The 15989-nt window shown below is 43.4% G+C and overlaps 5 protein-coding genes and 1 long non-coding RNA gene across 9 annotated transcripts; 4 read left to right on the top strand and 2 right to left on the bottom strand.

Annotated features, from left to right (window-relative positions):
- Positions 1–506: 506 nt before the first annotated feature.
- Positions 507–5191, bottom strand: LOC147643531 (uncharacterized). The gene is made up of 2 exons (XR_015271836.1): positions 1386–5191; positions 507–867 (listed from the first exon to the last, which is right to left on the bottom strand). It is a non-coding gene; the product is annotated as an uncharacterized LOC147643531 (long non-coding RNA).
- A 222-nt stretch (positions 5192–5413) lies between these two features.
- Positions 5414–7723, top strand: Cpr66Cb (Cuticular protein 66Cb). Of its 2 annotated transcripts, XM_020961338.2 has the most exons (3): positions 5414–5525; positions 6367–6621; positions 6971–7723. In XM_020961338.2, the coding sequence occupies exons 1-3, from the start codon at positions 5514–5516 to the stop codon at positions 7205–7207; spliced, it is 504 nt and encodes a 167-aa protein (XP_020816997.1). In that variant the 5' UTR covers positions 5414–5513; the 3' UTR covers positions 7208–7723. The 2 variants fall into 2 exon arrangements, with proteins under 2 accessions (XP_020816997.1, XP_086689546.1); XM_086833420.1 differs by lacking the exon at positions 5414–5525 and having other exon boundaries at positions 6052–6621.
- Positions 7724–8291: 568 nt separating this feature from the next.
- Positions 8292–9554, top strand: Pex2 (peroxisomal biogenesis factor 2). The gene is made up of 4 exons (XM_020961219.2): positions 8292–8449; positions 8514–8591; positions 8649–9080; positions 9135–9554. The coding sequence occupies exons 1-4, from the start codon at positions 8411–8413 to the stop codon at positions 9447–9449; spliced, it is 864 nt and encodes a 287-aa protein (XP_020816878.2). The 5' UTR covers positions 8292–8410; the 3' UTR covers positions 9450–9554.
- Positions 9555–9592: 38 nt separating this feature from the next.
- Prim1 (DNA primase small subunit) lies at positions 9593–13778 on the top strand. Of its 2 annotated transcripts, none has more exons than XM_020960978.2 (3): positions 9593–9783; positions 12313–12487; positions 12544–13778. In XM_020960978.2, exons 2-3 carry the CDS (start codon positions 12322–12324, stop codon positions 13698–13700), a joined length of 1323 nt encoding a protein of 440 aa, XP_020816637.2. In that variant the 5' UTR covers positions 9593–9783; positions 12313–12321; the 3' UTR covers positions 13701–13778. The 2 variants fall into 2 exon arrangements, with proteins under 2 accessions (XP_020816637.2, XP_020816638.2); XM_020960979.2 differs by lacking the exon at positions 9593–9783 and adding an exon at positions 12105–12254.
- On the top strand, positions 9777–12190 carry LOC110190471 (PHAF1 protein CG7083). Of its 2 annotated transcripts, none has more exons than XM_020960980.2 (2): positions 9777–10380; positions 10444–12190. In XM_020960980.2, the coding sequence occupies exon 2, from the start codon at positions 10458–10460 to the stop codon at positions 11772–11774; it is 1317 nt and encodes a 438-aa protein (XP_020816639.1). In that variant the 5' UTR covers positions 9777–10380; positions 10444–10457; the 3' UTR covers positions 11775–12190. The 2 variants fall into 2 exon arrangements, with proteins under 2 accessions (XP_020816639.1, XP_086689545.1); XM_086833419.1 differs by having other exon boundaries at positions 9911–10380; positions 10447–12190.
- An 80-nt stretch (positions 13779–13858) lies between the features above and the next one.
- LOC110190557 (heat shock 70 kDa protein 14) lies at positions 13859–15933 on the bottom strand. Its single transcript, XM_020961113.2, has one exon. It carries the CDS (start codon positions 15516–15518, stop codon positions 13974–13976), a length of 1545 nt encoding a protein of 514 aa, XP_020816772.2. The 5' UTR covers positions 15519–15933; the 3' UTR covers positions 13859–13973.
- Between the last annotated feature and the right edge of the window lie 56 nt (positions 15934–15989).

Genomic DNA, 15989 nt, shown 5'->3' on the forward strand with positions numbered 1-15989 from the left:
TGCCGAATAAGGTAAAAGTATTTAACCTACTTTTCTCCTGCAAGCAAAAAAACAGTTAAAAAGTAACAAGCTAAAGGCAAATAGCGCTTTTCATTGTAGGAAGTGGCAGAGAGGGCGACACTCATTCGATTGCCGCTTAATTAATGAGACAGCACTGGCATAGACACAGACACCGACTTTCCAAGGAAGTCGCCATGGGAAAAGCCACGGCAATGCCGCCCAATTTCCTCAACGTGTGAAAATGGCTGTGGCACTCGTCGCGGAGCGAAATTAAAATATTTAACAATTACCGACCGCCTGTGAATGCAAAGCGTAAATATTTTGATTAGTCAATGATACAATTAGAGAGCTGCAACAAAATCAATTGGAAAATTCGCAGCGCGGCGGCGAGACAAGTCTCGGCAACAATCTTGCCACTTTTCCGCGTGTTGCTCCACACAGACACTCAAGGGGATTGGAATAAGAGTGTCCCAGCTGCCATATGATATGATTATGTGATTTGGCAATTTGCATTTAATTAATTTCTTCGGCTATTTATTATGTCAACGCCATCAGCCGAAGCTTAAGACTCAACTCTCGCGGGCCTGATGGGCGGGTGCAATTGCCGCCTCGGCTGGTTACAGCACCGAATTCAAGTGAATATTATTTGTTACCGTTGAAAGGCTTTTCAGATTATGCTTCGGCGGCAGTTATATCATGGCTCTGGCGCTCTCCGCGAATGCATAATCAAAGCTGACGGCTATGACGGCTCTGGATGCGATTGAATAATGAAGAATGCGCAGATTGAAGCTGACAGAGATTATCCAGGCTAATGTTTATTCGTGGGGAAAATTGTGTGTGTGCCAAGATTTTGACAGACAATTTCGCCTAAAAATGAAGTTATTTGAATAAGTAAATTAAAACAAAGATTTTAAAATAATTAATTGGAAAAAATATATTTTTATAAATGATTTGGTACCTTTATAAATAAGTATAAATCAAATGAGGAATGTTACATAGATTTTTTATTGCAGAAATGTAATGATAAACCAATTAATATGTGGTTAGAAAACTATGGTTGATTGTGCTCGACAGAGGAATACCCAATATCCGGAGCTATAAACTTGAAAAGGATTAATTGTGCTCTAATTATACTTAAATTATCATCTTACAGCAGGAAAGCCGAGTAAAATAACCTACAAATAACAAGGCGGAAAACGATAGAAAATGTAGCTAGGCAAATGTTGCTAGGAACATGTTGCTAATTACTTATTTGTACTTTTTTCTGGAATACTTTCCCCTGAAAACATTTCCTTTTTAAATTAGGCAAACTTTACTAATATAATGATGTATAATAATGTTAATAATTTTAGCAAATGAAATATGCAAACATATATCATACTCACGGTGTGACTGATGCATTTAACAAGCAATTATTTTCCATCAAATGTGTCAAATGGGTGGACATGTGTTGATATTTTCACCGCTTCAACTTGTTTTCCGAGCTGCTTACCATTAACTTTTATTACACATACGCACTGTGTGACGGATGCATACGACCGCTGGGGAAAAAGGAGGAAAACAACTTCATCGTGCGTGGTGTGTGTTTGTAAGTTCAATGTGCGCTCGCAATTAGTGGAATATTTCTCTGCCATTTTCCTCTTGGCCACACACACGCATATTTCATGCCCGAACCAGAGGGGGATAGTCGCCCAGTAAATTCGTGTTTTATTCGCATTGCCTTCAAATAAATTAATATAAATTGCCGGCAATCGAATGAGTTGGGATGCCCTGGCACTCTGCGACGGCTCTTCGAGTGTAATTTTCAATTACAGCAGCCACAATCGCTGCTGTATTTTTTGTATATTGGGTTGCGTAAGCCAAGCTGCATAAAAGGATAACCATTAAAAGAGCAAGAGTGCCGGCAAAAGCAATTCCCACAACAGTTTTTTCTATTTTTTGTTTTGTTTTGGATTTGGGAAAGATGCACGCGACGCTGGCTTGTTAAGTTGTAAGGTTTCAGCCGGGACTCTAATAAATATGAAACAATGAGACAAAAGTCAAAGTTTGCAGCTGATTGCCAGCCATTGTTGTTGTGTGTTTGCCAAACATAACATTACCTACTTTTTTACCTATAAAAAATACAATTTAAAACTTAATTTATTTCCTTCTACCGCAATAAATTAATTCGGTAATTGTTGTTTTAATTTGAATAAAAATATTATTGCAAGTTGAAAGGAGGTCCTTTAAAAAAGCTATTAAAACAGAAAATATAAACAGGAACATTTGATTTATTTCTATATCAAGTTACTGTACAACAATTTTGAACAATTTTCTAATAAATTATTATAGCTTTTTGTTTCTACTTCAATTTAAGAACAGGTTTTTCTTAACAGAAAAATTAACACAATTACAATATTTTTAAAGAACGATCTAAAAGAGGTTTTTAAGTCGAAAGGAAGATAATTTTTATGGACCTTTACTATACATGTATACTTGCTAAAAAGATATTTCTTGTAATCTCACCTTTAAAGGGTTCCACTATCATTTTCTTCACGTGTAACAAACTTTATTCCATTGTTTTATTTTTTTGTTTGGGCCCCCGATGTCGCAAATGTACGCCAGAAATACATTGCGGCAGGAGCAGTTCGGCTGCTTTTGGCCAAGTTAATGCATGTACTAAATGTCTAACGGTAAATATGAGTTACTAGGTAATTGCTTGGTCTGCTTACCTGCAGCTGTTACATGCGCGCATGCGCATAACCAACAACACAGCAGCACCGCATTTTGACTTTTCACTTTTGTGAGTGGGAATTGATTGAGTGGCCAAGAGTGCTCTGGGTAAAAGTAAGCCACACTCTGGCCCGGCCAGCGAATCTAAACTATGGCTAACCAAAAAATTAACACCTGCTGGCCAAGGCGCACGGAGCAGAGCAAACACAAAATGAAATTTTGTCTGCAATTACGACGACAGTCGGCGAAAAATAAAATATATAAAAATAATTTTGAGGCGATAAATAGCAGCGAAATGAGGCGAAAAATGTTGCATATCACAGAGAAAAAATGGGGGAAACAAGTAAATTAAATATAAAACTAACTTGATACACTGAACAAGAAATACAAACTATTTTAGTTTACTAATTTGTTTCTTGAACTAAACTGCACTGATATAAGATCGGAAAGACTACATATAAAATATCTACAAGATTTGTAAGATATTTAATAGGAAAATCGTATTAAAATTATATATATTATCCTTCATATTCCCTTTTTTTATGTACCCTCTAAGAAAATTTCCTCAATTTAGACCCAAAAATTGTACCAGTAACGAGTTCGAATTTGAGGCGCTTCGCCAAATTGCCAAATGCAGCGGCAGAAACGCTGCAGATCATGTGTGTATGTGCTGGAATGCACCAAAGACGACTTCGTCGGCAAAGAGTGTGAGTCGTAGTCGAGTGTGGCATGTTGACTTGCGTTATTTTTGTTTTGTCTTTCATGCACCTGCCGCAACGCCAACGCTGCGCTGGAAAGCACAAAAAAAAAAAAACAAAATCAGGAGACGTAGACCCCAAATCGTGGGCCATAATTAAGCATTTATTTTATTTGCCATATTTCTTGTGCTGCTCCGGGATTTGTGGCGGATTGGATTGGTAATCAACGTGCAAACAAAAAGAAAGAAACAAAAACTATTTGCTTTTTGTAGCCGCTGCTTGGCGGTTTGTCATGTCTCGCAATGTTGTCAAACGTTGTCGACCATAATATAGCAATTAAAATTGTGTCTGTATTTAAGAGTACATCAACCCGAGATGTCATTTCGATTCGTTTCGATTTGATCCGATTGGATTGGAGTCCCCATGTCCACATCCATGTCTAAGCCATCTTACTGAGCCTGTGAATTGGGACTATGCAAAGTGGTTGCACGAAATCCAAAAACCAAGCCGAATAATTTCTCGAGTTATTGGCAAACAACTTGCCTATGAACCAGATTTGCCAATATGGGAATGGAATGAGTTGATGATGGGCAGGAAATTTCGAGGTTTATGGTGTGAAATTGATGGGAAAAATATTAAGGAATTTCTTATATTTTATAAAGTACTATTATGGGATATATACCTATGACTTTCCTTTATAAATGCAAAATATATTCCCATATTAACTATTGTTGTCAGCGACCTTGATTTTCGCTTCCATTACAGCAAATTACATCAGACCTAAATGTTGCCAAAAGGTAAAACACATTTCTGTCACTTGAGTGCGCTTAACAAAACGACTGTCGCAGTCACAACCTTTGAGGTGAGAACCCTCAAGTCTGAAAGCTCTACGCTTCGGTGGCTAATTAGCGCCATCATCCATTTGCAAATTGACGAAAGACCCACTAAAAATTGGTTAATTTTCCCCCACAACAATGCAATTGTGGCACTTAACTTTGACTCCGAAGTACAGGCCAGCCCAAGTATGTGGAACAATACATCTGTTTTTTCTGCTTTTAAGCCCAACAATTAAGTATTACAACATTTTATTGGGCCAGACAGCCCGGCAGCCTGCAGGTCCAATTCAATTTACCATTTACCATCTACGATTTACGATTTAAGATTTACGAAAATCAGCGCATTAAAAGTAAACGATTAACCGGAGGCTGCCGCAATAGAAGGTTGCCCCGAAAAAAAAAACCAAAGCTTTGCCCAGCAGCAGCCACGAAAGAAATCATCAGGCCGAAAATTTGGGTCAAACTGCGTTTAATGAGCGTACTTGCAGAGCAGCGGCTCCACGGAGCTATGGCGTTGCAATGCAAATAGGCCGAGAGTTGGCCAAAACGAAAATTCCAAAAAATATTATTAACAAACGCCGGAACGGAGCGGGGCAATGTTGCAACTTGCAACTGCAACTGCCGATCAACAGCGCCGATGACGACTTATCAACGCCATCGCATGCGTCACTAATGACACACAAAGAGTCCTGGGACAAGAGGCACTGAGCAAAAAAAAAAGCTAAGGAAAAGGGATGTCTTTAATTGAAAGAAAATGGGCTTGAAAATCGAGAATTCAAACTTTGGGAAATAGGTTTTGAAAAGAATTTTTAAGCTGCTTACTACGCTTAAGGATGATTAGTTTCTTTTGTTATATTTTATGAAATTCTAAATGTAATAGCTCATTTTTCCAACATCCTTTTAAGTTTTCTTCTGAGTGCATTCGGCAGCAAACATCAAACCCCAAACAATGGCAAACAGCGAGGCCTGAACTGTTTTACATTTGGCTCAAAAGACGCTCCGCTCACCAGAGACGGCAGCGTCGCTGCCCGAACCACCGCCGTAGCCGCCGCTGCTTGAACCACCGTCGATCCACCGATCCACCAATCGAGCGAACCACCACCACTGCTGGCAGTCGATTCACTTTCTTCCTAACATATAAAAGCCGCACATTTTCGTTGCAAGCACATTATTCAGTGGTGGAAAGTCGTTGCGTGCAGTCTTCCTACAGCTACCTTTTGTTTTGTGATCTCCAAACAAAGCGCGAACTAAATTAATTCAAACTAAAATGGCCTTCAAGGTGAGGTGAAGCAGCAGCAGCCAAGGATTAAGGATATCGCATCCTCAGTGTGAACAATGAACTGTAACAAAAATATCCTTAAAGGACATGCCAAAGCTATCAGTGAAACAGTGAATTAGTAAAGAAATATAGTTGGAAAAAAGTGCTTGCAAAAGGATATTAGCTTCAGGATGTGTTTTAAAGAGTGTTTAAATATGGAAATTTTCAATAAAAGGAGTCACTTACTATGGGCTTTATATGGTCTTTCTAGCTGCCCAAATAAATACATTTATTTCCTTTTAAATAACAATACCCTTTGAAAAGGATACAGAAACAGAGAAACAGAAACAGATACAGAGTGTTTAAAAACAAAAACCACAAAACCGAATGCAAATGTTAGACTAGATTAATCTTTTTAGTTAGTTAGTTTATTAAGTTAACAAAAGGCCAGCTTAAACATTTACATTAGCTAACCGTACTCCCTCTAAGCTAACCAACTTATTTGCAGGCTGCGAGAAAACCACAAAGTAACCACTAAATGTAAAGCCAAACAATAAAAGCAGTCGACCACAGCAAATAGGAATTCATTACGAATTCATTAGGCTCTGCCAGAGGAAAACCTCAAGTATTTAGCTTAAATGCAGGCACTACATGGATAGCTTCATTCCCGATCCCCTCGAGCTCTTACACCCACACGAATTGGCCACCGCTAATTGCAGCAGTCGCCACTCGCCTCCACTTCGTTAACGGAAACAATTAGCCGGGCTACAGGCTATAGGCTCTGATCTCTGGGGTCTTGGGACTTATGTTTTCAGTTTGGGCTCCTCTTGTTAATTATGCACCTGCCTTTTTCATCTTCCAGTATCTGATCTTCGCCTCGGCATTGTGCCTGAGTCTGGCCTATCCGCTGGAGCACCAGTACTACGAGGAGAGCCATGGCTACGAGCACCTGGCCCACCATGAGGCAGAGCCAATTCACGAGTACGGTCATCACCAGCTCGAACGTATCTCTCTGGGCGAAGACCATGGACACCACCAGATCGAGCATGTGCATCATGAGCAGCCTCACTACGAGACCCACGAGCATGAGGGGCATGACGAACATGTGGACTACTATGTGAGTTGGAAAATAATGACTGAAAATTATTCAGAACAGGTTGCATAATATTAAGTCAATGAGCTTTAAAAATATTCAAAATATTTTGAATATAATTAGACTTAATTAAGTTTTATAATGTTCTGAAAAACATTATGCGCCATTTAAATCTTCTTATTGGCAGATTACTTCATTCATATATTTCTTTTAGCTTTATGGTTTGACAATCAGTAAAAAACAGAGAGATATTCTATATAAAACTTAAAAAAAGTTTTTGTAAAATACATGAAAGGTTTACAATAATAATCTCCGATTTTAAATATGCTCAAAGATCAATTAATCTTTAAATAATATTAACCATTTCTTACAGGCCCCTCCCAAGTACGCCTTCAAGTACGGAGTCAATGACTTCCACACCGGAGATGTAAAGTCCCAGCACGAGACCCGCGACGGTGACACCGTCAAGGGCCAGTACTCTCTGGTTGAGCCCGATGGTTCTATTCGCACCGTGGACTACACCGCCGACAAGCACAATGGCTTCAACGCCGTGGTTCACAAGACTGCCCCAGTGCACCACCATGAGGAAATCCACGATCATCACTACTAAGGAGGGAATCACTGCTCACTAGAGTTAGCCAAATTACTCATCAGCCTGAGGAGGAGAAGGACGAAATATAGGAGAAGGAGAAGTAGACGGAGAGGATTATGAGGATCCACATCGATCGACCATGGAATCAGCTTCATATCTCGTAATTAGGACATCAGCAAACACACACATGCCACGGACCATTCGGGGCGGGACCTTCACTAGACTTCGGGACCTCCCCCGTGGCCATGCTCACTTCATTAACATTTTGTATATTGTATTTTATTCTGTGATAGCGAATAACTTCTACGTGTATCTTCCGCTTTCAACTCATCCTTAGTCATCACTACCTGCTCAGACGAATTTACCAATCTTTAAACTGTAATCTATAATCTATAAACTATAAACTGTAATCTGTTATCTGTAATGTATACTATATGTCTTCTCGTAAAATGTATAACTTGTTACAGAGATCGAACGAACGAATTGTAAATTGTGTAATAAAGTGTGAATTATGTACTTTTTATAAAATCACAACTCACCCGACCACTGACCATAATTTGCAGCAGCCGGGGCCAATCATTGAACTTGTACTCCTCAACAAAATGGCTAAAATGTCGGGCTTGACCAACTGGTTTGTGCGTTTCAAGACGTTAACGGCAATAAAGGCGATTGCAAGACATAGTTAGATATATTTTCCGGCTCCCAAACAAGTTGTACGCCGCCTCGTTTCGTTTTGTTTTGACTGAAATTGCATAAGTCCGATTTGAAAAGTTGCACGAAAATGCTTCCTAAATGTCCAATACAGGAGTTGTAGAAACCTGTGGCGTGATTTGATACATTAGCAATTTTTTGATTGCTAATACATTAAAAAGCAAATGAGTTTATTTTCCTGCAAATTTAAACATATGCGCCTTCGCTCTTTCTTCGATTACCAACACTATTCCAAAATATCGATAACTAAAAAATATACAAAGCAATTTTACTGCCATGCCATATTAATAATAATTAATATAAATAAATGTTTTGAAAAGCCCGTAATTAATTACATCAACCAATTTCTTGTTTTACCGGCGATTTTTCGTGTTTACCCTGCAATTTGTTTCCATTTTGTACACTCGACAACCCTATGCAGCTGCACATTGTTGATAAGAGAGGGCAGAGTACAGATAAATAAAAAACGATCCAAATGAATAGGTAGCTAAAGGCCGAAATATAAACAAAATGGTAGAAAAAAATAAATACGTTCCGCGTGTTAATCAGGTGAGCTTAAAATTTAAAAATTGATTACTTTAAACTGTAAAATTGGAATTTGTTTAACTTTCAGATAGATGCCATTTATCTGAACAAGGACATTACCCGCCTGATTCGCGATAGTCTGCTGGAGAACCTACAGGCCTTATCGGTAAGCATTTTATTTAGATATCCTCGGAAGTTTTACTAATGCTATACATATTTCTAGCCCGTTCTGTTCATCAAAATCCAACCGGAGCTCGATTTGCTCATCCAGTCGGCCATTTGGTTTGGTTCCGTTGGCAAGCGCTGCTCCACCTTTGGCCAGCAGCTGCTGGTCCTTGCCTACGATGCCGAGAAGCTAACCGTATCCCGGCTAGTGCTCCACTTCGCCCTAACCGTCCTGCCAGGCTACGTAAAAAGCTGGGAAGAGAGGCGTCTTACCAGGAGAGTAGAGTGGTTCAGCCAGGCGATTACTTGGGCGGAGAACAGTGCCCTGGTTCTAAACATCCTCAACTACTTTCGGTTTCTGAAGACAGGCCGGAAACCCACGTTGGTAGACTACCTACTGGGCCTAGATTATATTAGTCTGAGAAATAACCAGAGGAGAGACATCGGTTATAAGTACCTGACGCGTGAGCTTCTCTGGGGAGGATTTATGGTGCGTCTAACGTTATTTTGGTTGTGTCTCTTATAATCCCTTTGATCTGTACAGGAAATCCTTGGGCTTGTGCTGCCCATTATAAATTTCCGCAAGCTGCAAAGGGTGCTCAAGTCCTGGGCCTTCGGCAAGCAGTTAACTGGTCGACGATTGGAGGACAGAGAAGGTGGCGTGGAGCTCCTGGCACCGAAGATGACGGCTAGCACCACCTGCACCTTCTGTGGGGAGCGTCCCACGCTGCCCCACCACATGGGCTGTGGCCACATCTATTGTTATTACTGCCTGAGCGCCAATGTCTTAACGGATGTCAGTTTCTGCTGCCCCATATGTGGGGCAACGTGTCCAGAAAATGGGGTCCAAAGTGTTTAATAGTTTAGTGTGTTGTCCAAGTGATGGTTTTATATGTATGTCTTTTATAGTGTTAAGGTAACAGTGGGCTGTATTAAGAATATCAACAAAACAAATTCCATACAATTCCAAATATCTTTTCAGTGTTGGTAACTGGCGGGAGAATAGTGTTGGTAGTAGTCACAAAACAGTTGTTATTTACAGGCACGGTGCCAAGTGGTGTGCGACAAACAATCAGTATTCTCCTCGATTAAACATAATTAAAAGGCAAAAAGTATTTAAAAGAAGGCCTTATTCACCAGGAAACCTCAAGAAATTGAAGGTTCAAGCAAAATATTCCTGACAAATACAAAAAGTAAGTGTAAAATACCCATTGTACCATCCCACAAAAAGCGCGCGAAAAATAACGCATCAGCTGTTGCTTACCCTGGCAGCGTTGCCAGCTGCAGCAAAGTAATTAAGCAATAGCAAGAGGATTTGCCAAAATAGTTTAAATATTTTATTTAAGTAATGAATTAACCATTTAAGAGCGTTTAGCATGTAATTAAATATTTTAAGTTAGTTTTGTAACCACACCCCGATTGTTTTGCAATTTCGCAAATCAGCTGCCGTGGACGATCCGGCAACACCGCCACTTTGTTATTATCTCATTTTTTCTGCTGCGCATTTCGCCTTTGTCCGAAACTGTAGAAGAAAACAACTAAACGCTACGCCAAAGGGCACGAAAAGTTGCTAAAGACCCACAAACAAAACAAATTTACTTGTGTTGCATAATTTCGTAAAGAGAACGGAAAAAATCATCCACGAAAACCAGCAGACAAAGACCAAACAATTGTATAAAGAAAAAGAAACAGAAAGTGCCTGAAATAAGTAGTACTATTTACCTGGCAACCAAGTGCGCATATATTCGCTTGAATATATTCGCATTCTGCAGCTGATTTCACAAATCAAGGTCAGTAGGTGACGATATTCGCAGGCGCAAGCATATAATAACAATCTGCGATCGTTCCAACAGCAGGAGGAAGGACTATGCTCGACTTAGAGATCCTGCCGGAGAACTCGCTGGGCTGCGACGCCTGGGAGTTTGTCCTGGGGATGCACTTCTCGCAGGCCATCGCCATTATCCAGTCGCAGGTGGGGATCATTAAGGGCGTACAGGTTCTGTACTCGGACACGAATCCCCTAGGCGTGGACATCATCATCAACCTGCCACAGGACGGCGTCCGCCTGATCTTTGATCCGGTGGTGCAGCGTCTTAAGACAATCGAGGTGTTCAACATGAAGCTGGTGAAGCTGCGCTATGGCGGCGTCTACTTCAACTCGCCTGAAGTCCTGCCCAGTATCGAGCAGATCGAGCACTCGTTCGGAGCCACGCATCCAGGCGTCTACGATGCGGCCAAGCAGCTCTTTGCCCTGCACTTCCGCGGGCTGAGTTTCTACTTTCCTGTGGACAGCAAACTGCACTCGGGCTACGCCCACGGACTTGGCTCCCTGGTCTTCCTGAACGGCGCCTCTCCCGTGGTCTCCAAGATGTCGCTTTACGCGGGCAGCAATGTGGCCGAAAATAGAGCGCCGTCGCTGCCGCTAACCTGCTATCACCGACAAATGTACTTGGAATCGGCCAGCGTCCTCCGAACCTCCTTTGGACACACCAAGGGCCTGAAGCTGAAGCTTTTCACAGAGGGCTCCGGCCGGGCATTGGAGCCACGCCGACAGTGCTTCACGCGGGAGCTGCTCTTCGGCGACAGCTGCGAAGACGTGGCTACCAGCTTGGGCGCCCCCAATCGTATATTCTTCAAGAGCGAGGATAAGATGAAGATCCATAGCTCGAGTGTAAATCGGCAGGCGCAGAGCAAGCGGAGCGATATCTTCTTCAACTATTTCACCCTAGGCATCGATGTGCTGTTTGATGCCAGGACACAGACCTGCAAGAAGTTCATCCTGCATACGAACTATCCGGGCCACTTCAATTTCAACATGTACCATCGCTGTGAGTTCCAGTTCCTGCTGCAGGCGGATCACCCGTCCATGAGCGACAGTGGCCACGCGCTGGTGACGCCGACGAAGCAAGATCACGTGAACATAAGCGCTTACACCAAGTGGGACGAAATCAGCGGATCGCTGGCCACCTCGGAACGGCCAGTGGTGTTGCATCGGGCCAGCTCGACCAACACAGCAAATCCGTTCGGCTCAACCTTCTGCTATGGCTATCAGGACCTGATCTTCGAGGTGATGCCCAATAGTCACATTGCCTCGGTGACGCTGTACAATACAGCACCGCCAAGGCAGCCGGCACAGTCCTGGCAGCAGCACAAGATGCAGGACATCCGCCTGACTGTGGCCTAAAGGCGAAAATTTAGCTGGGTCTCCTTTGCCGCTCCATGATGCTGATGCCAAGGGGACGCCGCCCTTCGTGTTCTAATCTTTAAGCTATCACAAAAGATGATCTAACCTAGGCGTAAAGTAGACACATATTATATAGTAATATATATATATACATACACGTAGATATTTCTATCGTAAGCTAAGCCAATCATCGGACGAACTCTCTGACCAGGTTCATTCAGCGGTATTCCATTGTGTTAGCTCGATGCGATTCAATTTGTTTCGACCCATAACTGACAATTAATTAGCCTCGTACTTTTAACAATTGCATGTCGTTAATATATATTTCAGTAACTCGTAAGCTCCAATCGTGTATCTCTCTTTGAAAAAGAAAAAATCAAACAAAAAAAAATATAAATATAAGGTTTCGACAAGAAGTTTGAATGCTTTTGATTAACCTGGGACTTCTTGGTGAAATATACGAATCATAAGATCTCGATCGTAATTAATTTAATTTGATTTATCAGAATGAGTACTAACCTAACATTTTTATTTTTAGTCACTAAAAATGCCCGAGGAAAAATCAGATCAGGAGAACCAGGCTCCCCAGCAACAGCTGGAGGCGGTGGCAGTGCCAGCATATAATCGGGAAATGCTGATGGATATGTTGCCCGTTTACTATAGGCGACTTTTTCCTCATATGCCCTTCTATCGCTGGCTCTCCTATGGACTGAGTAAGTTTACCCTTCCGTTTTCAATGAAACTCTTATATTATATATTCCTACTTCAGCTGAGGACGGCATATTCTGCAACCGTGAGATTTCGTTTACTCTCCACGACGATATCTACTTGCGATACTTGTGCTTTGAGACCCAGGCGGAGTTTGAGAAAGAGATTTGCTTGAAGCTGCCCGTCAAGATGGACATTGGGCCCGTGATGCATACCAGACCCAAGAATATTCGTACCGTTCCTGGCGGACTTAATCCGGTTCAACGAGAGCTTGTCTTCGATATCGATATGACGGACTACGATCCGGTGCGCACCTGCTGCTCCGAGGCTGAAGTGTGCCAGAAGTGCTGGAAGTTCATGGTGTTGGCCGCCAGGGTTCTGGATGTTGCTTTGCGCGAGGATTTCGGCTTTGAGCATATACTCTGGGTCTTCTCCGGTCGGCGAGGCATCCATTGTTGGGTATGTGATCACCAGGCGAGACATCTCGATGGACGCGGTCGCTTCGCCGTTGCGGAGTACCTAAACCCCATCTCCTATGTGAGTTTTGCGGGCCAAAACTCGCCCAGATGCCCGATGGGAGATCGAACGCATCACAGCCTGAAGCGAGCCCTTAAGATCGTGGAGCCCATGTTCGAGGAGATCATTCTGAAGGATCAGAATCTCTTTGGCACACCCAAAGGAGTTACCAAGCTACTCCAAATGGTGTCCGACGATGCAGCCCGTGGCGAGCTTGAGTCCTATCTGCAAAAGAGCCTGGAGGACGGCGCCCACTCTCGGCTCGTGTGGGAGAGCTTTCTAAAGTACTCCAATTCTATGAAAACCTCCACTGCCAGTGCCTGGAGCCGAAAGCTCAAGAACATAGTACAGGAAGTGCAGCTCGGACTGCTCTATCCACGATTGGACATCAATGTCACTCGAGGTTTTAACCATTTGCTAAAAGCCCCATTTTGCATCCATCCCTCCACGGGCAAGGTCTGCGTCCCCTTCAGCGTTAGCGCTGTGGCCAAGTTTGATCCCACCACTGTGCCCACGATCACCCAGCTGCTCCACGAGATCAATGCCTTTGACGACAAGAGCAAGAGCTATATGGAGGCGCCGGAGGACAAGAGCCGAATCAAGGATCACAAGAAGACCAGCATGTTCAAGGGCGTGGTGGTCTTCGAAGAGTTCCTGCGCAAGCTGGAGCGCAGCCACAAAGCAGCCAGTCTGCAGTTTTGATTACATTTTTTAATTTATGTCGAAATTAAGAAGACTATTTATAAGAAATGAAAATAAAAAATAATATTATCAGTTGAACTTTCTATCATTATCAAGAGGAATTCGGTATAACACCCAAACCTTGGATTTCCATTTAAGTATATAAAATCTTCAATTAGTAGATCGTCAATTGCAGCTTTATCTTTATTTTGTGTTTTTGTATTATAATCATTAGGCTAGCAACAATAAATAGACTAGGCAATGGCGCTTTTTCTCCGGATCCAAGTCCGGCTCTCACATGCAGCGCAATCGCACTAGAGGCACCACGTTGCCTTGGTTGTCCTTGTCGTCGATATCCACCTCCACTTCCAGCTGGTAGAGTCCATCCTCTGGCGTCGTGCTATCGGGCAGGCTTGCCAAAATCTCGCTCTCGCCGGCGCGCAGCTTGAAGGAGGCCGCAGCATCTCCATTATCGCCCTGTCCTTCATTTGATTGCGGCAAAGATATCCGTATCTTGGCCGGCAAAACACTGCCCCTGCCGAGGACTAACTTGGCATTGGCCTCATCGTTTCCATGCCAGATGTACAAATCATCTTCGGCCACTACACAGTCATCCTCCTTATGCAGCTGCTGCTCGAGCGGATCAAGCAGACACACGGCCTGAAGCGCGCAGCCGATGGCCACCACCTCGTCCGCCGAGTGACTGTTGTGCAGCTTGGCGTCGGGAAAGCGGGCTCCTACCGCCGCCTGTAGCTTAGGGATCTGCATGGTGGCACCCAACAGCACAATGTCGTCAATGATACTTAGGCCAGTATGTTCCTTTTGCGCCTGCTCCACGCATTCGCCCAGCTGCTGTATGAGGTTGTTGATCACCGGCTGGATAAGGCTTTCGAAACGGGCGCGAGACATCTGAGCGTTGAAGTCAACGCCGTCCATCAGCGAGTCAATGTACAGCTGCGTGGAGGGCAGCGTGGTCAGGATGTGTTTGCAATTGGCGGCGGCAGTGCGGATCTTGGCTAGCGAGCGGCGCGACTCGTGCGGATCCAGCTTGTACTTGCGGCGGAACTCCTCGCAGATAAACTGGACCAGGGCCTCGGTGAACTGGCGGCCACCGATAGGAAAGGGTCCGAATGTGGCCAGCTGAACAAAGAGTCCGTTCTGGACGGCATAGAAGGCAAAGTCGCTGTACAGGCCGCCACACTTGATAGTGAGCACATGACGGCGCTGCTCTGGCTGTTCCTCGCCGATCCTGTAGCCCAAAACAGCGGCCGTGGGCTCGGCAATAATCTGGGCCACATGGAAACCAGCGGATTGGGCGGCATCTGCTAACAGTTTAAAGGCCGGGGCGGGATAGTAGCTGGGTATGGATAGAACCGCGATGGGCGCTTGATCTCCGTCCGTGTGGTATTGGTGGGCCAGCTCGAGTTCGGCGCGGAGCAGTTCCACCGTCACCTGATATGCGCTAAGGTCCTTGGTCACAACCCGGTCGTCCTGGTCCTCCTTTTCAGACGGCACAGTGTGCTCCATGCGGAACACTAGCTCCTCCTTGTCAAAGTCACATGGGATTTCCTTTAGCGCGCTCGTCAGCTTTTCTTCCGTAATCTGCTCCTTGGGCTGTAGGAGCTGGAAGCTGTGTGCCACCGCCTGTCGCGGCCTTGTCGCCATCTTCTGCTTGGCCGTCAGACCACACTCGATCTCTGAGACGCCGTCCCAGAGCAGGCAGGCTTGAGACACACGGTCACCCTGCTTGTTGGCGATCACCTCGGCCTTTCCGTCAGCGCGCACGTGGGCGATGCACAACGTGCTGTTGCCAATCTTGATGCCAAATCGCGGCCACATTGTTGGGGAGTATGTCTCGGTAGCAGGAATACCAGGAATTTAGGAATAATTATACAAATAGAAACACGCACGTTTTTTCCTGCACGCGCGGTAGTGTTATAAGGCAGTGTTGGCAAGTACCTGGAGTGGTATCGAGAGATGACAGAGACTCGATATCTCTAGAAATCGAGTTCAAATTTGTATTTAATTTTCTTAAGATAACTATAGAAGTTCTTTATGATATTTTTTCAATATCAATATATGGTGTTATTTAAAGTGTTCCTATATTTAGTAGAAGTAGAAAATAAATGCGAACCACAGATCAGCGAGCATTTTATAAGATATATTAATAAATGTAAATAAATTTTATTTTATACAATAATATAATTTTCCGAGAATACACCGTATTTTAAAATATGTGTAATGTTTATGAAGTTTCAAGTTATCGAATCTATCCTTAAACAACAGGTGTTTTCTAACACTTGAAGCAGG

This window comes from Drosophila serrata, unplaced genomic scaffold (genome assembly GCF_035046125.1).
Source record: "Drosophila serrata isolate PLE 108 unplaced genomic scaffold, ASM3504612v1 contig_272, whole genome shotgun sequence".
Classification (NCBI taxonomy): Eukaryota; Metazoa; Arthropoda; class Insecta; order Diptera; family Drosophilidae; genus Drosophila; species Drosophila serrata.